This window comes from Schistocerca gregaria, chromosome 2 (assembly GCF_023897955.1).
Source record: "Schistocerca gregaria isolate iqSchGreg1 chromosome 2, iqSchGreg1.2, whole genome shotgun sequence".
NCBI lineage: Eukaryota > Metazoa > Arthropoda > Insecta > Orthoptera > Acrididae > Schistocerca > Schistocerca gregaria.
The window spans coordinates 329,645,420-329,668,653 of NC_064921.1; the positions used below are offsets into that span (position 1 = coordinate 329,645,420).

General features: G+C 40.4%; 1 protein-coding gene across 3 annotated transcripts in view; it reads right to left on the minus strand.

Moving 5' to 3' along the window:
* LOC126336982 (ATP-binding cassette sub-family A member 7-like) overlaps positions 1 to 23,234 on the minus strand; it is a 585,480-nt gene that overhangs the window by 349,491 nt on the left and 212,755 nt on the right. For all 3 annotated transcript variants that reach the window (XR_007565029.1, XM_050001219.1, XM_050001217.1), the window contains exon 20: positions 4,320 to 4,491. Coding sequence is in view for 2 of the 3 variants with exons in the window: in XM_050001219.1 (XP_049857176.1) it covers positions 4,320 to 4,491 (172 nt within the window). In the remaining variant the exon portion in view is untranslated. The remainder of the gene's footprint in view (positions 1 to 4,319; positions 4,492 to 23,234) is intronic.

A 23,234-nucleotide genomic window follows, 5' to 3' on the forward strand; every position in this document is an offset into this window, starting at 1 on the left:
TGAACATCTTTAGGTCTACTAACCCAAGAACACTGTAATGTATTGTGCTAACAGTACAAATACATGGAAGATAAAGTATAATACAATTAGCAATACACAAGTGACTGTTAGAGCCTTGCGCTCCAGCTTATATATCCATTAGGACCAATAGGGGATGCAGCCAGCAGGCTGTGCACGCAACTTCTGTTGTATTAGCAGGTTGGGTGGCCTTCAGTGGCCGAATCAAACACAAACATTACATACAAACTATGAAATGGTGTACACACAAAACTGGTAGTTATAGCACTCCTCTTCCTTTGCAAAGAAGTGAGCACTGTGCTCACAGCCATTTCTTCTGTGGTCGACATAGGTTGCAGAGTCATGCAACGCACTACCACCGGGGTGTAGGATTGGAAGAGGCCCAATTGCGGACAGCTGTGGTGCCCAACCACTATGAGAGGCCAACTGGTAAGACAGACAACACTGGCGCAGCGCCCATTTCCACATCTGGGTACAATCGCAGGGAAGGAAGTTGCTGTGAAGGTAGCAGAACAAGCAGCACCAGCTGCAGTAGAGGTGACAGTGGGAGAGGTGTCAGCTGCGACAGTGCCGGAGCTGGCAGCCCTGCCTAGGCCACAGTGTAGACGGTCAGGTACAGGGCGCAGGGGCAGCAGAGGTACACCGCTGCACAGCTGTCCACATGAGGTTATAGCTGGTCAATGTGTCACAATTCCTGCCCCTCAGCCATGCAGATCACACAGAGAAGTCAGCCTTGAGTACTCTCGATTATTGCCAGTACCTATTTTGGCCGGCAGCCAAACCCACGAGCCCAAATGGCTGTGCCAGCACTGCAGCACCACTTTTGGCGAAGAGCCTAGCATCAGCCAAAGCAGATGTAGCAGAGTCAAGGGCTGATGACTGTGCAACAATTCTGCCATACTCTTATCACCAACAGAGGTGAACCGTGAAGAACTAGGAACCACTCAAGAGCTACTTCCGGTGACACATCCAAAACATGTTTTTTCATCTGAGTATTAAATGTTCCTACTAGTCATTCTGCTTCCCCATTCAATTGAGGGTGAAAAGGAGGAGCCGTGACGTGGCAAACACTGTTGTTGTTGTTGGTTTTTTTTTTAATACAAAAATCTTCAAAATCATGAGACGTGAACTGGAAGCACTGTCAACAACTAAAGTATATGGAAGAACTTCCATTGCAAAGATGTTTGACAAACAGGAAATTGTTGCTTCTGTATAAGTAGACAGACAATAAGCCACATACAGAAACCTAGAATACCCATCAATTACAAATAACCAGAAGGGATTCTAAAAGGTCCCAAAAAATCTACATGAATTCATTCCCAAGGTTGCTGTGGATCTGGCCTTGGTGGCAAAGAAGCATCGGGAGTCACCTGATGGCTGGCACACAGTGGGCAGGGTGCAGCAACTCGCACTATTTCCTCATCAATGCCTGGCCAAAAAACATGTCTGCATGCTAACACTTTTGTACCTGAGACACTCCAGTGGCCCATGCGTAATAAACACATAACCTCACACACAAAGAGCATACAAGGTCACCAACACCTCTTTCTTGATCTGAGTAAAACATTGTTGCGCTGCTTTTAAGGACTTAAAGGGATATATTTATGAACATTGGACAGCAGGAGAATGCAAAATAGAAAACAGAGCATGAAGGTTCTGCAAATGATACTCTTTAGAGGCATCCAAGACTACTATGTCCTCTAAATAGTTGATGCAGCCTGGATCTGATGTTATAAGTTGCTCTAAAAAGAGTTGAAAAATACCTTGTGAGTTTGCCACACCAAAAGAAAAATCCTGGTATTGATAAAGTCTAACTGGGGTATTGATAACTAGAAGGCATTTTGATTCCTCATTGAGCAGCAGCTGTAAATATGCCTCTGCCAAGGAAATGTTTGAAAAACAATGCGTGCGCCCCCCCCCCCCCCTTCTCGCCATAATTTGATAACAACTCGTCAGGACACAGCAAAGGATACGTATCAGTGACTGACTATGCATTAATAGATTTTTAAAAATCACTGCAGAGGCATAGTTTGCCAGTAGGTTTTTTGACTATCACCAGTCATGCTGACCATTCAATGGAACAAAGAGGTCAAATAACATCAAAGTACTGTACTTTCCCTTCCTTGCTTCAAAGTGGTTTTTCACCAGAGTTCTTGATATTAATACAGCTGCTCCTCTTTCCATTTTCAATTTTCCTACTCATGATTACTACCTTATATAACACAATGTACTTTTTAAGTCAATAGCTTTGCATTTTATGTTTATGCTATTGTAGAACAAGTACAAGGGTTGACTCAAAAGTAATGTCTCCACCTTTGTAACTCTTCAACAGTTGGAAGCATTGGTATGCAGCAGGCACTGGCTTATTCCATTGCCTCTTCTCTACAGCTCCAGTTCGCAGGAAGCCATAACATCGAATGGTTGTGTTGTTACGGTGGAAAGGTATGGAACCCTGCACATAAGGTAGGTCCATGCAATTTAAGCAAATATTCAGTCATTGAATTCTTGACAGCAGAATGTGTCACCCCAAAGAAGATTCATCACAGAATGAAAGCAGTTTATGGTGATTGTGTTGATGTGAGTACTGTATGTCATTGGCGAGTAAGTTTAAAGATGTTGAGACGGGAACCCCTGACCCGCATGACAAACAAAGAGTTGGATGTCCTGTGACAGCAACCACTGAGTTTCACAAGCAGGATGATCATTGTACCACTCAGAGAGAAATTGCAAGCATAATTGGCATTTCACAAGAACATGTGAGTCACATTATTGCTTTGCTTGGCTATCTGAAGATCTGTGCACGATGGGTACCCCAGATGCTAACTCCTGAAATGAAAGTGCGTTACAAGAATGAAGGTGACACCTTTCTCCATTCAATTACGACAAGACGAAATGTGGGTACACCATTATGACCCGGAGACAAAACGTCAGTCTATGGAATATCGACACAAAGACTCACACCAGAAAAAGAAATTCAAGACACATCCCTCATCTGGAAAAACCATGACCACAGTGTTCTGGGACGCAGATGGTGTTATCCATCTTGATTTCCTTGATTGTGGAACAACAATATATTCAGAGCGTTACATCACAACGCTTTGAACTCTGAAATGATGGCTAACAAGGGTCTGAAAGGAAAAGGGAAATGTTTTCCTGCAGCATGACAATGCCAAACCACACACTTCATGTGCCACCACAGCGGAACTTCAGAGACTGAATCTCACCACTGTACGGCATCCTCCGTACAGTCCCGACTTAGCACCATCTGACTTCCATCTATTCGTGATAATGAAAGACGATCTGCAAGGACACCATTATGCTTCTGACGAAGATGTTGAGAGAACTGTGAGACTGGTTGTGGAAACAGAGTGTCGACTTCTTCCGTGACAGCTTCAGAAAACTTGTTCTTTGTTGGCAGAAATATAGCCATTTGGCTGGTGATTATGTGGAAAAGTGAATATTGGTAATTAAATATCACATTCTAAGGATTATTTCTGTGTTTGATTTATTAAAATATTCCCATCCAAACCCAGTTAATGAAGGAGGAGGCATTACTTTTCACTCAACCCTTGTATTACCCGAACAATGATTAGTAAATCGTAGAGGATAGACACAAAAGGGGGAAAAAAACATTATAAGAAATAATCTTGGTTGCCTTTGAATGTACGAACTTTTTCTGGCCATGCAGATTGCCTGCTAATAGTTTGTATCATTACAGCTATGTTTATTATTCATTGTTAAAAAGCAAAGTAATGGCCTCACAACTTATTTTAGATAAAATCTCAAACAAATTCAATGATAAGTTACCACGAATTGAAAGTTGTCAAAAATACATACTGAAAGAGAGAGCAGAAATATGGAACATCTGCATTATGAAATGTACTTATGGCAATGTATCAATCAGAAAAACTTACAAAAGAAATTATAGTGTAAAGAAAGTAATTTTAACTTCAAATTTTCCTGCATTCCCAGCTGCTTTCTTGCATTCTGCCATGTTTTAAATTGGACTACCAACCTACTGATAGTTGAACATTTTTATCAGAATTGGACAAAGAATGTTTGGTCACCTATTGGTTAGAGTTTGAAATAAATTATGAAATAAACATGTTTCCCTGCAGAAGTGGCTATAACACAACAGAACTAGTTGGATCACAAATAATTATTTATCATACAACTGAAGCAGTCTTTTTCATAAGGGTTCAAATTTTACTCCTGAAGGAAACAAATTAATTAGGTATTATGGCAAATTAATCTGAAAATGTAACACAAAACTGATGACAAAAGGGACAAAAATGACTCACATGGTTGTAGTCTTCCCAGCACCATTGTGACCCAAGAATGAAGTAATCTGGTCTTCATAAAAATTTAATGTCAAATTGTTTATTGCAACTTTTCCATTGCCGTAAACTTTTGTCAAGTTGTGAACAGAAATTCCTTGTCTGAGATGTAATGGATCAGGTTCAAAGTTATCACCTGCAACAAAAAAGTCTTTCTGTGATTTATTTGAAAATTTATATTATTAAATATGTAGAAATGTGTAAAAACAGTAAAAAGAAAATAAAGACAATATCTGAAAATAAGATTCTTAATGTTGTCTACAGAAATAGGGACATAAACACTACGTGGAAGTTGTAGAATGGCCATCAATTGAATGACAGTGCCTAGTGTTACTGAGGCAAGCTGCCCCATAACTGTATTGGGTGGAGTTGACATTTAAGCTCACCCCATGCATGTTCTATCAGGTATCTAAAAGATATCGGGATCTTCCTGAACATAGGAGTACCACCAAACTACGCACCCACTTTATAGACACATATGTCACATTTGGACATGCTTTGTTCTGTTGAAAAATGGCACCTCATTACTGTCACATGAGGATCCTGCCTGTGACATATTATGGTGCTGCCAGATTCCCTCAATCACTGCCAGCCATGGCCCGAATTCATACCCAATGACTTTCCATTCTATCATGCCAAGAGTAACACTGTGCCTCTCCAAAACAAGGGAAGAAATAAACAAATAAGCTCCTATTACCACTTCAAGACTTCGACAAACTGAGAAAGTGAACAGATTTTCATGAGAAACAAACGTCAATAAAATTTTAGTTATTTAATTTGCTTGTATGATGTCACAGTCACTTGCATCCATATATACAGCTTGTGGCTGCGTACGGAATGGTTATATCATTTGCTGAAAATTTCAGATATTTTCCCTGCACTACAATTTGGCAGACTTATACTGTGTCTGGATTTACCAATGCGTGAAACAGATTTTTTGTGCTGCGAGCTGTGTTACGATAGGAAACTCAAAATTATTTGGCTTGGTCATATTTCTTCATAAGTCAGCATAACTGAAAGTATTATTGTGTTAATTATAAAGTATTATGCTTTTCATGTCAGCAAACACATTGAATTTCATACTGTGACAAGGTCACAAAAACAGTAACAAAGTACACTCCGCCATGCACTGTAAGGTGGCTTGCGGAGTTTTGATGTAGATGTAGAAAAGATTGTTTCCTTGGTCATCTAGTTTAGACTCGGTGGAAGATTTCTCATACACACATGTAATTTTTTCCATTTATAATTTCTGGCATCTGGAGAGTCTCCTTACAGCCAGAATTATTACCTTGATAACTTACATTAAATGTAATCACAAAATCAGTTCAAAACTTATCATTTTCACGCAGTGTTGAGTATATTACACTGTTGAAGACTGATTTCCATGTTGGTTAAAGCAACTAATATGAATCAGAGGACTTCGTAGGTTTTCTCCAATAATAAAAATGACACTGAAGTCAATAGGGGAAGTTCAGTTTTAGTAGATTTTTGCAATAGAGCATTTGTGGACCAAGACAAACTTACAGAACTGAAGAATTTATGGTTGGCATCCCCCTATTCACCACATGAACTCAGCAGGGATGGTGTACAACCAATGCACATATATAATTAAGCAACCATTACTGAAGGTCCGGGATGTGCAAGTGGCTGTCAAGTTCCTTGAGCTCTGGTAGTTGTCATACTACAGTTGAACTGGTAACAAATGATGCATTTGTGTATAAGTCCTTTGCTATTTTCTGGTACTCTTCTGCCACTCTTTACTCCATAAATTTCTGGTTGAAACTCAAGCTCTTCATAGGAAATTAGTAACTGGAATTTCCACAATACTTAATTTCTCCAGCTTGAATGCCTTCCTTGATGAAAACACCTTCCATTTTTTCCTTACTAGTTGCTTGTTAGACAACTATACTATACAGCACAGCTGTATTTCAGACTTTTAAAATCATTCCACATCACAATCAGCATTTTGCAAAGGTATGCTTAAAAATTTGAACTCTCACAGAAATCATTATCACAAAGTAAATAGAATACAACAAAACATCTTTCAGTAAACTCGGACAATTTGAAAAAATCAACCAACCAGCTGCAAATAAAGGTTTACTGAAACTCTTGACCAAAGTTTTGACAATTATTTTAAAAACTTTCTTCTTCAGAAGGCATAACAGACATTAAAAATTACATTAGTAGTCACAATATTATTTTAAACAAAACAAAGACGCAGCAACTGCAGAAAAAAATTGTAAGATAAGTGTACTCTTGTTACATCACAAGCTGATAAACTGCATTGAATAAAGCCTAACAGCTCTTGTCACATGAAAAATTCATCTTAAAAACACAGATAATCACAAGCCATAGCTTAAGACTGCAGAAAAATCATATTTCAGGTTTGAAGGTCAAATGTCAAGTGTGGTGGTCCATTGACATAAAACTCTTGTTGATATATGAGTTGACTTATACACAATGACTGTATCTAGATTAAAACAGTATGCTTGAGGCAAACAGCAAAGGTCAGCTGCCCAAATGTACAGATTCTAGTGCTAATGAAAGCTACATGTGGAGTGTGATAAATGTGTGCACGCAAGAAATGCACCTAGACTGCCTTGAGTAGCTTACGTAAATTATAGTAGGAAAACAAAATTGTCTCTTGTGAAGGCTACTGTTAATCTAAAATGATATAAAATTAACCAAATACAAAAAGTGTCTGTAAAAAGGCTTCTGAAAACATTCTTATAAAAACATAATGCTGCACTGACATTTCGCCCTGCATATAATAAAAAGTGCTATTAGAAGTAATAAATAATGTAAATAAGGAGGATGGGAGGGGGGAGGAGAACATGAACTAAAATTGATTAAAACATAATAATTAAAATCGAGAATTTTCTGCTTGGCATCAAAGAAGTTCATGGATACTCAATGAAGTAGAACAGCTAACCAAATTCCAGATTCAGATTAGGCTCAAAATCATTACAAAAATGTGTCAAAAAGGCATGAGGATAACCTACATGCAAGCAGAAATTGGCATACAAATGGAAAATGGTATTAAATTACTTGCCAGTTGCACCAGATCATTCAAGATGTTACCATCTCTATTAGCTACATGCTTGAATATTTCAAGTTCTTCTAACAAATATAATTTTTGACCTGTTACCTCTTCACAAGAAATTACTGTCTTCGAGTTTCCTTGGAGAATGATCCAAAAAAAAACAAGTGCACTGCAGAAGTATAATTATATAGATTGCCAGCTTTCTTTTCAGGTGGATGCTCCCTGTACCTGCCTTTAATATCTCTTCCAGTCTGTCCTATATAACAAGCAGAACAATTATTCCATAATATTTTGAAAATGCCAGTTTGTACATTAATCTTCTACAGTGTTTACCATGAGCACCAAATTTTTCTCCGAACTTTTGTTGGTGCAGAAAGTAATCTTACAGTCATATTTTTTAGTCAAGAGGCAGCTAATCATGCAAGTCAAACATTTTTTGGTCACTTTAGTACTAAGGACAGGGTCAACTATATGCCATTCATAGTCATTATTGCTTGCAACAGATTAATCAAATTAATTTCTTTCTGAGAATTGTTGAGGAAAGATGGTGTTCTTTAAGTTTGATTATTACTGAATGGAAAAAGGCTACTTTTTTTAACCTGTGGGTAAAAGGAGTCTGCTGTAATAATATTGTCAGAGTAAGTTGGCGTATGACAAATATCAAAGTCACCATTGTTATTCTGTATGGATAATTCCAAACAGATTACCATCTAGCTAATGGGGATGGTAACATCTTGAATGCTCACGTGCAGATTGCAAGTAAGAGCTTGCTTGGTGGCTTTAAGCTGCTGCTCACTGCTGCATAGCAATGCAGTTACCGGTACCCTCTAGCTTTGGCAAACATGTCACTTTCCTCAAAATTCTATCTCTGTGCAGTAATTTAATACAGTCTTACATTTGTATACCAATTTTTACTTAACATAGTGTTATTCTTATGCCTTTTGAACACAATCTTGTAATGTTTTTGAGCCTAATGGGAATATGGAATTTGTTGGCTAATCTCCTTTATCTACTGTTTGTAAACTACTTTAATGCTAAGTGGAAAATTTGAAGATTCTCCATTTCAGTAACTATGTTTTAATAAATTTTAGTTCATGTTCCTCCTCCTTTGCAGTATTTATTACTTTTAATAGAACTGTTTACCACATGCACTGCAAAATGAAGGTGCAATGTTACTTTGTCATAAAATACAGTTTATAAACTTTGTTAATGCTAAATGGAGGTTTCTCCCATTTAGCAATTAGATTTTAATAATTTTAGTTCATATTCCTCTTCCTCCTTTCTTTACAGTATTTATTACTTTTAATGGGACATTTAATTACATGCACAGTGAAACGTCATTGCGTTGTTACTCTGTTATAAGGATGTTTTCAGTTTCCATTTTTAAACACAGTTTTATATTTGTTTGATTTTATATAATTTTAGGATAACAGTGGCCTTAGAAAAGACACAATTTCCTTTTTCTGCATTAATTTACAAAGCTACTCAATGCTGTCAAGGCACACTTCTCACAAGCACACATTTCGCATCCTCTGTACGTAGCTTTCCTTCATGCTGGAGCCTGTACAGCTGGGGAGTTGACCTTTGCCATTTTCCAGATGCATACTGTTGTAATCCAGATATCATCTGTTATAACCTTTAATCACAATAATTGCGTGGATATTCACACTCTCTCTTAGAAACAATAGCTGATCACATGATTACAACTCAGTCTCTCGTATTCGACTGCCGTGCCATGACATGCGACCAGCGGCGTTCGTAGCTAGGTGGCGCTACCGTGCTCAGCCGATTTGCGGAGCGCCTCTATCGCCGTTTGTGCGTACTGTCGTGGCGGCACTGTTAAATGTCGTGGCACTATCACAACACTTTTCCCCCCTTGAAAAAAAAAAAAAAAAACAAAAAAAAACACTCACTTCCTTGGAGACATGGACAGCACGGAGACATCCATGGCCTCTTGTGAGGCCCCGAGGAGATCCCGCGCAGAGACACGAGAGTATGGTCGAAAATGTCCAGGACGGAAGCTCGTGCATGGAACGTGCCTCCTGGATGAGATGATGGGTGAAAACTCCGGAGCAGCATCCATAGGTGTCATGGACCTGGGAGTGTGCTCCAGCAAGATGGGTCCCGCAGAAGGCGGCGTCGCGACTGGGGCCGGTTCCGGCATACTCGGAAGCGGCAGCGACGTCAGCTGCATCAACACAGATGGTAGATCGGCAGCAGCGACAGGACTGGCGTCTCGGGCTGGTGGAGGCGAAGGATGGGGCGGTGGCACCAGTGTGGCCACCACTCGTGGGCGCATCTGGTCGTAATGGCGAACAACCGTGCCGTCGCCCGTACGGATTTCACAAAGCCGGCCGCCGCGAAGAGCCTTGACCACCCCTGGAATCCATTTAGGGCGAGATCCATACCCTCGTGCCCACACGTCGGCGCCCACCGAGTATTTTCCCGCACTAGGGGACACAGTACAAGGCCTGACAGGGTGAAGCAGGTGCAGTAGAGTGCGCGGTTGGCGGCCATGCAACAGTTCAGCAGGGCTGCGATCACTCAGGGGCGTGAAGCGATAAGAACTCAGAAATTGCAACACGGCATCATCTGTGGAAAAATAACTAAGGAATTTTTTCATCTGGCATTTGAAAGTATGGACAAGGCGCTTGACCTCCCCATTCGATTGCGGGTGGAAGGGAGGTGCTGTAACATGATGAATCCCTTGTGCAGTACAAAAATCACGGAAGGCCTGCGAAGAGAACTGAGGGCCATTGTCCGTGATGATCATGGATGGAAGACCTTCTAGTGCAAAGATTTTGGACAAAGCCAGCGTCTTCGCCGCAGTGGTGGGTGATGGACATCTAACAACAAACGGAAACTTCGAGAAGGCGTCAATCAACAGTAGCCAATAAGTACCGAGGAAGGGGCCAGCAAAGTCGGCGTGCACCCGTTCCCATGGCTGAGCTGGATCAGGCCACGGAGAGGACATTGTACGAGGTGCCGCCAGTTGTTGAGCACACTGGCCACATGCAGCAACCATATGGGCGATGTCCGAATCAATACCGGGCCAATAAACGTGCCTGTGGGCCAGGGACTTAGTCCGAGAAATACCCCAATGGCCTTCGTGCAACAGTGTGAGAACATCTTTGCGAAGAGAGGCTGGCACCACGACCCGTGGAGATGCGCCATCCGTGGCTAGAAAAACAACACCATCACAAACAGACAGACGAAGGCGCAAGGCATGGAAGTTGCGAAGGGGATCCGATGCCCAGCCCTTGGTCCTGTCCGGCCAACCTCGTTGAACAAAACCGATCACCCGACACAGGACCGGGTCCCGGGCAGGAGCCGACGCGACCTGCGAACCTGTAAGTGGAAAGTCCTCGACCGCACGCATTCTTCCTCATCAATGTGGAAACAGAGGAGTTCATCACGATCGAAAACAGGGTCGGGGCCCATCGGCAATCGCGACAATGCATCAGCATTGGCGTGCTGGGCCGTGGGGCGATAGTGAATCTCATAATGAAAACGAGATAAGTATAAAGCCCAACGTTGCAGGCGGTGAGCTGCATTATCCGGAAGTGACGCCGATGGGCTGAACAGAGAGACCAGCGGTTTGTGGTCGGTGACGAGGTGAAACTTAGAACCATACAAAAAAACGCTGAACCTTTTTAGAGAATAAATGATAGCGAGCGCCTCCTTTTCGATTTGAGAGTAACGCCGTTGCGCGTCGTTGAGGGTCTTGGAAGCATAGGCGATGGGTCATTCCGACTCATCCTCATACCCATGGGCGAGAACAGCCCCTAGGCCATACTGTGACGCGTCAGTCGCCAGAACCAAGTGCTGACCCGGACGGAATGTGGCAAGATAAGGTGCCGACTGCAAATGAGCCTTCAGGTGGACAAAAGCCTGCTCACACCCGTCGGACCAACTGCGTAACAGCTGATGCAGAGGAGAAGCTACCGCCGCTGCGGATGGAATGAATTTGTGACAATAAGCAATCTTGCCTAGAAACGCCTGAAGTTCTTTGACCGTAGACGGCCGGGATAGAGCGTTAATGGCCGCAACGTGCTGACGGAGAGGACGTTTACCCTCACGGGACAAGTGGAAACCAAGATACTCAATGGAGGGTTCAAAGAACTGTGACTTGCCCAGATTGCACCTCAACCCAGCCGAATGCAAAACCCAAAACAGTGAACGTAAATTACGAAGGTGCTCCTCAGTGGAGGCTCCCGTGACAACAATGTCATCCAGATAGTTTATGCAGCCAGGAACGGAAGCCGTGAGCTGTTCCAAAAACCGCTGAAAAATGGCCGGTGCGCTAGCGATGCCAAATGGTAATCGCTGGTACTGATACAACCCACAAGGAGTGTTGATAACGAGAAATTCCTTGGAAGTAGCGTCCAACGGCAACTGATGGTACGCCTCCGATAAGTCAAGTTTGGAAAAGAACTGGCCCCCAGCGAGCTTGGTAAACAACTCCTCAGGACGGGGAAGAGGATAAGTGTCAATGAGGCTCTGAGCGTTGACGGTGGCTTTGAAGTCACCACACAATCGCAGACTCCCGTTTGGTTTAGAAACCACCACGATCGGTGATGCCCATTCGCTGGAGGTAACCGGAAGGAGAATCCCTGAAGCTGTTAACCTGTCTAGCTCAGCCTTGACAGGTGCACGCAACGCCACCGGAATAGGGCGTGCCCGGAAAAACTTAGGGCGAGCCATAGGTTTAAGAGTAATGTGGGCTTCCAAATAGTTGGCACAACCCAGATCAGCAAAGAACACGGACGAAAATTCAGAACACAATCCATCCAGCTGTTGATACGGAATATCCTCAGATATGAGGTGCACATCATCATCAATGGAGAACCCGAATAACTGGAAAGCATCATAACCGAACAGGTTTTCAGTGCCCGCATGATCCACCACATAAAAAATGAGGGGCCGAACGACAGACTTGTAGGCAGTGGAAGCATCAAACTGGCCCATGATAGGAATTTTCTGTTTATTATAAGTCAGCAGATTTCGCGTAACTGGAGACAAAGGAGGGGAGCCCAACGCCAAATACGTGCGAGAATTAATGAGAGTTACTGCAGAGCTAGTGTCCACTTGCATGCGGATGTCTTTATTCAGAACACGAACAGTAACAAACAACTTATTTGTTTGAAAAAGCACACAGTGAACATCCATGTCCGACGCCTCGTCCTCGTCGACAGGAACTTTATGGGACTGTCACACAGAAGCAATTTGGCCTTTTTTCCTACATGAATTACACGTGGCCCAACGTTTTGGACACGCTGCCCTGTCGTGCTGTACGAAACAACGGGGGCAAGAAGGAAGTGCGGAACGAACTGGCTTCTGTGGTTGCTGGTTTCGCTGTGAGCGTTGCGGCCCAACGCGACGTCGTTGACGCAAGTGAACCGCCGCCACATCGTCGTTCTCCTGTGAAACAGGCAAATTGCCCGTGTCGAGAGTTGACTGTACAGCGCCTACATCACACCACGCGAAGATTTGCGCGCCAGCAGCGTGAGACACTTCAAAGGATTGAGTGATGCTTAGAACTTCCGACGACAACGGGTTTGGCAGTTGGAGGGCACGTTGCCGAACTTCTTTATCAGGAGCAAGCCGTAGAATAGCATCCCTAATCATTGAGTCAGCATAAGACTCGTGATGTGTGTCCGTGACAAACTGACATTTCCTACTTAGACCGTGTAGTTCCGCCGCCCAAGCCCGGTAAGATTGATGGAGCTGTTTACGATACCGGTAGAACGCCACGCAGGCGGCAACAACGTGGGTGTTTTTTCGATAATAGTCAGACAATAAGTCACACATTTCTTGGAAGGACAGGGAGGCAGGTTCCCGCAGAGGGGCTAACTGAGATAGCAGCTGATAGACTCGAGGGGAAATCCAAGATAGAAATAACGACTTACACATAGGAGCGTCGACAACGCCGCAAGCCAAGAAGTGTTGCCGCAAACGCTTCTCATAATCCTCCCAGTCTTCAGCGGCCTCGTCGTAAGGAGGGAATGGAGGCGGAGAAGAGGAAGACAAGACGATGAGTAAGCGACGTCGACAACGCCTGAATCGATGCCGTCAGCTGTGTTTGTTGAGCCTGAATAGTAGCCGTCAGCTGTGTTTGTTGTTCAATGAGCGCTTGCATAAGCTGTTCCATGTCTGCCCCATCACGAACACGCAAATCCACAACGCAGTGAAAATATCCCGACCTCGTCGCCAGAAAGTGTTATAACCTTTAATCACAATAATTGCGTGGATATTCACACTCTCTCTTAGAAACAATAGCTGATCACATGATTACAACTCAGTCTCTCGTATTCGACTGCCATGCCGTGACATGCGGCCGCCGCCATTCGTAGCTAGGTGGCACTCCCGAGCTCAGCCGATTTGCGGAGCGCCTCTATCGCCGTTTGTGCGTACTGTTGTGGCGGCACTGTTAAATATCGTGGCACTATCACAACATCATCATTATGTTTGATTTCGTATAAGTCAACTTTTATACTGACAACAGCTTTATATCAATGGATCACCAAACTTGGCATTTAATATTCACCCTTGAGATACGACGTTGCTACAGTTCTTAAGCTATGGCTTGTGATTACTTGTTTCCTAAGGACAAATGTTTCATATGACAAGAACCATTTGGCTTTATTCAATGTACCTTATGGGAAATGAGTACACTTACCATACAATGTTTGTCTACAGTTCTCACATCTTTGTTTTGTTTAAAATACTATAGTAACTACTAATGTAATTTTTAGGCTGCATTGCTTCTTCTGAAGGAAACAATTTTTTTTAAAATTGTGAAACCTGAGTCAACAGTTCCAATAAACCTTCATTTGCAACTGGTTGGCTGATTTGTCAACCTCTCAAATTACTGTCACACAGTTGCTGAATTTACAGCCATATTTCATATTTTTCGGTACCTTCAACACAGTCACACTTGAAATAACTGCAGCAAATCATACAGAAATACATAGGTGGCAACCAATATGTAACATAATCTTATGTACTCCACTGTACTCTGTACATTCATCCACTTTATTACGTCTGATGAATACAACAGAGAAATTTTTAGAAAATACTAAGAGATGGGACAGATGCAGAAGGGACAGACAACTGTAGCACATAAAAAGGGAATAAACTGGTAAAGCAGAAAGGTGCAATACAAGGAATTTGTTAATATGTTGCCTGACACACACACACACACACACACACACACACACACACAGAGGACACACAATGTGTACAATGTTTTATACAGGAAAGGAATGACTACATAGGTTAAAACAAATTTCATGTACACGAGTAATTAATTTACAATGAAACAAATTTCATGTACATGAGTAATTAATTTACAATGAAAAGCATAAACACCCCTGAAAACATGAAGCACTCACTAATTGATATAACAGATGTGGAATCCTGAAATTTACATCACTTTCATTTGACTACTACATAGAACAGTGAAAATTTGCCAAGTTAAACTTGTTGCAAGCCGCCTACCTTCAAATTAAAGGCATGCCCTTTGTATGTAGAATACTGTAACAACTAGTCACTAATTTCTCAAAGAAAATGAAGCAGTTGCCAAAAATGTCACTAAGCATAGCTCTAATTGTTCCTGGAACCAATACAGGGCACCCCTTTTATTTTGTTCAGTGATCCTATTAACCTGCGCAAATAAGTAGTGCTATAATCTAGGATTTATTTTGTCTTTATTTCTAAATCCAGCCATGAATCTAAAAGGTAATGTGTAAATGTGTATAGGTCACCACGGAGCTTGAGTGATGAAATATATAGCACATAACTTTTGGGGGGAAGCAAACATAGTACTCGAAAGAAGAGCAGTTTTATCCAATCATTTTATGTTTGTTGCTGTTTGTAGAACTTAATTAACTCATACAAAATAAGACTTTTGAACTAAGCAGAATTTAGAACAGGAACAAAGTATCACATTACTTTGTAAATTACTGATTAGGAGCTATAAGAATTAATTCGACAGTCCAGACTAAGGTGTATTATAATATGTGAATTATTGGAATTCCTCTTAAAATGCTAAGAATAGGAGTCATGTATGCATTAGAATTTTTTGAGGTAAGGTGTAACTCGTAGGGGTTAAAAATAAGACATCTTAGTTAGTCAATCCTCTTAGAAACCGTTAAAGTCTTCCACAATGAGATTTTCACTCTGCAGCGGAGTGTGCGCTGATATGAAACTTCCTGGCAGATTAAAACTGTGTGCCCGACCGAGACTCGAACTCTGAGTGAAAATCTCATTCTGGAAACATCCCCCAGGCTGTGGCTAAGCCATGTCTCCGCAATATCCTTTCTTTCAGGAGTGCTAGTTCTGCATGTTTCGCAGGAGAGCTTCTGTAAAGTTTGGAAGGTAGGAGACGAGATACTGGCAGAAGTAAAGCTGTGAGTACTGGGCGTGAGTCGTGCTTAGGTAGCTCAGATGGTAGAGCACTTGCCCGCGAAAGGCAAAGGTCCCGAGTTCGAGTCTCGGTCAGGCACACAGTTTTAATCTGACAGGAAGTTTCGTTAAAGTCTTGTTTTTATACAATTGTTTGAACATTCAGAACTTCAATGACCTTTTTTCATTCTTCATGTCAATTTTGGACTGCTGAACTGATAATGCCATTTTAAATACGACACTATGTGACCAAAAGTATCCGGACACCTGACTGAAAATGACTTAAAAGTTCGTGGCGCCCTCCATCGGTAATGTTGGAATTCAATACGGTGTTGGCCCACCCTTAGCCTTGATGAGAGCTTCCACTCTCGCAGGCACATGTTCAACCAGATGCTGAAGGTTTCTTGGGGAATGGCAGCCCATTCTTCACCGAGAGCTGCACTGAGAAGTGGTACCGATGTCAGTCTGTGAGGCCTGGCACGAAGTCGACATTCCAAAACATCCCAAAGGTATTCTATAGGATTCAGGTCAGAACTCTGTGCAGGCCAGTCCATTACAGGGATGTTTTGTCGTGTAACCACTCCGCATCAGGCCAAGCATTACGAAGAGGTGCTCAATCGTGTTGAAAGATGTAATCACCATCCCTGAATTATTCTTTAACAGTGGAAAGCAAGAAGGTGCTTAAAACATCAATGTAGGCCTGTGCTGTGATAGTGCCGTGCAAAACAACAAGGGGTGCAACCCCCCTCCATGAAAAACATGACCACACCATAACATCACTGCGTCCCAATTTTACTGTTGGCACCACATACAATGGCAGATGATGTTCGCTGGGCATTCGCCAAACCCACACCCTGCTATCAGATCACCACATTGTGTACTGTGATTCGTCACTCCACACAATGTTTTTCCACTGTTCAATCATCCAATGTTTACACTCCTTAAACAAAGTGAGGCATCGTTTGGTATTTACCAGCATGATGTGTGGCCTACTAGCAGCCGCTCGAACATGAAATCCCAGTTTTCTCACCTCCCGCCTAACTGTCATAGTACTTGCAGTGGATCATGCTGCAGTTTGGAATTCCTGTGAGACAGACGTCTGCCTAGTACACATTATGACCTCATTAATTGTCAGCAGTCTCGGTAGGTCAACAGACCAGGTCGGCCTGTCCCGTTTTGTGCTGCACATGTCCCTTCACGTTTCCACTTCACTATCACACCGGAACAGTGGACCTAGGGATGTTTAGGAGTGTGGAAACACCACACAAGTGGCATCCAATCACCTCACCATGCTCGAAGTTTGTGAGTTCCGCAGAGTACCCCATTCTGCTTTCTCACGATGTTTAATGACTACTGAGGTCGCTGGTATGAAGTACCTGGGAGTAGGTGACAGCACAATGCACCTAATATGTACAACATATGTTTTTGAGGGGGTGCGGATGCTTTTGATCACATGGTGTATCTCTAGTACCCAGAGGAAAAATAACTGTGTATTGATTGTAGTTGTAACCCTAAGATTTTTCTTTTCACACTGTGATGATTCCTTTGAGCTCTCAGTCTGTTCCCAGTTGTCATAGAATCTTCTTAGTGTGGTAAAGTTTTGGAGCATATTACCCTCTGAGCTGTATAATTTCGACAAAACTAGAAGCACTAATTAATTCATATTTCCTTCTCAAATAAATGCTCAGGGTACACCCTCCGATCTGAAGTAGCAGATCATGAGAGAAAGCTGCAGTATGGTAGATGAGCTCAAGTTTTCACCTTTCTGACAATGAAAAAAATTATGATGATGGAGATGATGATGATTATGATTCTCGTAATTCTGCTGGACATGTTAATGGATAATGTCATACCATTGAGAAGCCTCACTACTCTTACGTCCAGCAGGCAGTTGTGAGTGCTGAGCATACAGCATCTCAGGCTGACCAATGTAAAGTCAGGCAGATGCAGTTTCACTCTCGATTCTGTATGAAAGTAAATATGTTCCTCTCCACAGATGACTGAAGCATTAACAAGATCTCTGCACAACACCAGTTATTTTTTGGACTGCTCATGTTACAATTGAGCCTGCTCCAGATCTGAGTATAAGTGCTATTCCACCTTCCAGTATTAAGTTATATCTTGTCAAACTGTGATACAATTCAGCCACGTGACTGACTTCAGGCTTGCCTATGAGGACTTTCTACTACTTGTAATTGCATTGGCTACAATTGTTTTCTTTGATCTACAATGGGGACTACAAAAAATGATGATGTTGAAGTTGATATTTATTATACAAAAAAAGGGCAAAAAATATTTACTGGCCAATAACACAAAACACATAACATAACCAGATGAGTCAGGCACTCATCAAAAAAATCCACTTCCTAGAAAGACATCACACAAAATCTTGAAACTACTGTAACATTTCTCTCTTTTTTCATAAAAATAGAGGACAGATCCAGTGGTAGACCAACAATTGGTCTTCTGACATAATATAAAATGAAGTCACTTAAAACTTTGGCACAGTAAAATTAGTAGACTAATTTCACTGCATAAAGAGTCCTATTGCCAGATAAATATTACCTGTGTCACCAGACAATGTCCAATTCCAGGTTAGGCCACGAAAACCTCATAGGAATAGTGATAAGGAGGAACTATGCCACAGTTTGGCGATCAATTTCGTTGACTGCAGTTTAATGCCCTGCTCTCCCATTCACTTTTTCTCTCATTTTGCCTAATTCTCTGCTTCAATACCAGAGTCACTGTGTGCAGTGTCATGGTACACTATACAGTAGACTGCAACAACTGACTTGTTAGGCTGTAACCAGTAAAACTTGGCAGGTCTCAAAGTCTTTAAAGAACCAAACTCCCATGTATAAAACAGCTTCAAATGTCTGATTACTTTACAACTGAGTTGACATGTTAAATGTTTGATGTTAAGCATGTAAGTGAGAAAAGGTTTGAAATAATGCTTTAAGTTTATTGGAAGTCACTAAGAGCTCTCATTATGAAACAATGGTTGCACATAATCTGGGAAATTTGCATTCCATTTTAAGCAAAACCAAGTTCTTAGTGCATCTAAATGTTTATGATGTTATACCTCCTGAACTCTGTGTCATACAAAGACATAATTTTACAGGTACATAAAGTGTGTAGATACTGCCTGCAAAGTGTGTTGCAAACAAGTAGTCCAGATGCAATAAATTGAAATGTTATGTCTGATGTTGAAGTTCTACTGTGCAATATTTTAAACGAAAGCTAGTTTTTCATGTGTGTAAATGTTTATGATGCCTTATTTCCTTAACTATGAGTCACACAATGATATAAATTACCATGTACATTCAATGATATACGTGGTAACCATCTGAACTGAGATGCAAATAGAGGTGGTAGAAAAGAGAACTGAATTAAAACATCATGATGCTGAAGTCTTACTGCCGGAAAAGTGAAAATGTAGTCAGTGACAAACTCTTTTCCTTTCATTATTTTGTGGGGGCCATTGACAAGAAAAAGTTTTATAGAGATTTGAAATTAGTGCAAAGTTTACTGGAAGTTGCTAAGTTCTCTCATTCTTAAATACTGGATGCATAAGTCCATGTATTTGAATGCTGTCAATTATGCTGCCTCAAAGAAACCACACAGCTTCTAACTATAATACTTGTCTTATTGTGTTAAACATTTAACATAAGATTTTATCTCGCAATGCATAGATTATGACTACTTCAAATTTATAAATTCAGTCAATAATTATGCAATATACTGAAAATTAAATTATTCTGAAGCTAGATAGCCTGCAACTATTCTGAAATTTGTTATTTCTCAGGGTTGAACTGTTCACACAGTGTTCTATCACATAACCTGAATCACTTCCACATCTATATCATTCAAATCTACTGAGAGGTTTCTCATAAGTATTACCATGATCCTGTCATGTCAGTAAATGTAATACAGCAGAGATTACAAATATAAGTTTATAACATGTACAAATCATCTTAAATCGTGCATAAAATGAACAATTTGCACTATTGTATGGCACATGGTTACACACACCATCAAATAACTGTCTTTTTACTTCTCAAATAAATCTCCTAACTTCTCATGCCACTCCACGCTGTGAGAAGCAAGACAAACTTTCATCACTATATGTCAGGGTATTCCAACACACTTTCTTTCCACGGAAACTGCCACTGACTCCACGCCACAGAAACAACTGCGGTGCTAACAGCAGAATGTCAATAAATACAATGTTACGCAGCTTATAAAATACTACCAGAACATCCAATCTGACAGCACCATTATACGAGGGCTATCTACAAAGTACATTACATTTTGGAATTAAAAATAAATAAAGTATTGGAAATTTTTTTAATTATATACAGATGAAAGCCACACTTAAATACTACTTTTCTACATAGTTGCTATTTAATTTAAGACACTTATCGTAGCAATGGACGAGCTTGGAAATTCCTTCATCGTAAAATTCGGCCACCTGCGCCGACACCAAATTGTATATTATAAAAGAAAATCACAAAGCGAGATCTTTACCTTGAGTACGGAGACATGTAGTGTAGCAGCACATTGTGAGTCAAGTCCTGTTCTGCTATATGAAGATCTGTCACATCAGCTAAAAATGTTCACAATGTTTAAGTAAAGTGAGGGAGGGGTCAAATATCGACAGACGTACTGTGTGTACCATATCTGTTACTACAGAGAGGACACATAAGGAAAGATGTAGCACGCACTGCATGGAAGCCAGGAGAATGCTAACTACTTGCTGGGCATCTGGTATGCATTCCATGGACCCAGAAGATGTGCACAGAATACATGAGATTATGACATTATTAAGTAATCTCTTAGGGGAAAAAGAAACGATTTTTTTTATTTAATGTAATGTATTACTGTTAGATTGAGTGCACTCTTGTTTGAGTTCTTACATACATACATACATACATTAATCCTTGTTCCATAGATCATGAATACGACATTTCATAATGATGTGGAACATGTCACTTTAACATAAGTTTTCTTTACACAAAATAACTAACTAATTATTATTATTATTATTATTTTACAGTTACTATTTCATATCTAAGAATTCATCTATTGAGTAGAAGGAGATGTGATTCAGAAATTCTTTTAATTTGCATTTGAATGTTGGTTGGCTATTTGTCAGACTTTTAATACTATTTGGCAAATGACCAAAGATTTTTGTGGCATCATAGTTCACCCCCTTCTGTGACAAAGAGAGATTTAATCAAGAATAGTGAATATCATCCTTTCTTCTAGTGTTGTAGCTATGCAGTACACTGTTATTTTTGAATTGGGATGGGTTATTAATGACAAATTTCATAAGTGAATGTATGTATTGCGAAGGTACTGTGAATATCATGAGCTCCTTAAATAAATGTCTGCATGGTGATCTTGGTTGTGCTCCAGCTATTATTCTGATTACATGCTTTTGTGCAATGAATACTTTCTCTCTTAATGACGATTTGCCCCAAAATATGATGCCATATGAAAGCAGTGAAGTAGTAGGCAATAAACCTAATAGCATAAGTAGCTGCACCTAACTGTTTCAGCAGATCACTGATTTGTTTCTTCCAATTCAATTTCTCATCAAAGCACACACCCAGAAATTCTGAGAATTCTAACTTAGCAACAGACTTCTGTTCATAGCCTATATTTATCAATGGTGTTATGCCATTTACTGTACAGAATTGTATAAATCGTGTTTTCTCAAAATTTAGTGGAGTTCATTTGTAGAGAACCTCTTAATAATTTTCTGAAAGACATTATTTGCAATTTCCTCAGCTGATTTGTGCTTCTTGGGTGTAATTACTATATTTGTATCATCAGCAAAAAGAACTAACTTTGCATCTTTAAGAATATAGAGTGGCAAGTCATTAATTATATATTAAGAACAATAAGGGACCCAAGACTGAACCCTGTGGGACACCATTCTTGATACCTCCCCAGTTAGAAGACTCTGCTGATTTTTGTAGACTATCTGTACTGTTAATTTCAACCTTCTGAATTCTTCCAGTTAAGTATGAATCAAACCATTTGTGCACTGCCCCACTCATACCACAGTACTTAAGCTTATCTAGAAGAATTTCATGATTCACACAATCAAAAGCCTTTGAGAGATCACAAAATATCCCAATGGGTGATATTTGGTTATTCATTGCATTTAATATTTGATTAGTGAAAGCATATATAGCATTTTCTGTTGAAAAGCCTTTCTGAAAACCAAATTGACATTTTGTTAGTACTTCATTTTTACAAACTTGTGATGCTACTCTTGAATACATTACTTTTTCAAGAATTTTGGATAAAGCTGTCAGACATGAGATTGGGCGGTAGTTGTTAGCATCAGATCTGTCCCTTTTTTATGCAATGGTTTAACAACAGCATATTTCAGTCTATCAGCAAATATTCCCTGTTTCAGTGAGCTACTACATATGTGGCTCAGAATCATACTTATTTGTTGAGAACAAGCTTTTAGTGCTCTGTTGGAAATGCCATCAATTCAATGTGAGCTTTTACTTTCGAGTGAATTTATTATTTTCCTAATTTCAATAGGAGAGGTGGGTTGAATTTTAGTTTTATCAAATTGCGTAGGTACTGCCTCTTCCATATACTGCCTTGCATTTTCAATTGAATAGCTGGAACCTATTTTCTCCACAACACTTAAAAAAGATATTAAAAATATTTTCTACCTCTGACTTCTTGTTAACAAACTTTTCATTGTGTTTGATTGAAATACAGTCTTCCTGTGCTCTCGGTTGCCCTGTTTCCCTTTTCACAATATTCCAAATTGTTTTAATTTTATTATCAGATGTGCTAATCTCAAACATAATGCACATACTTCTGGACTTTTTAATAACTTTTCTTAATACAGTGCAGTAGTTTTAATAATGTTTCATTGTTTCGGGATCATTACTCCTCCTAGCTACAAGGTACATTTCTCCTTTCTGTTTACAGGATATTTTTATCCCTTTAGTAAGCCATGGATTTTTACATGGTTTCTTACAATTATATTTCACTGTTTACTTAGGGAAACTGTTTTCAAATATACTCAAAAATGTATCATGAAATAGGTTAAATTTTAAATTAGCATCATGCTCCCTGTGCACCTCATCCCAATCTAACTGTTGCAAGCTTCCCCTAAAATTTTGAAGTGTTAAATTGTTAATGGAACGCACCATTTTGGAGGACTGTTTTGCACTACTGTATGAAGCTATATCAAATACTGTAACTAGCTGTGCATCATGATCAGACATACCATTCTTAATAAGAAAAGTTTTTATTTGATTGAATTTATTTTAGCCTGTGAAAACGTCATCTATCCAGTGCTGCTTTCCTGAGTAGGAAAATCAATAACCAATGTCTGATACAAAGAACCAAATAATACTTCAAGTTCAAGCTTTCTGTCTGACTCTTTCAGA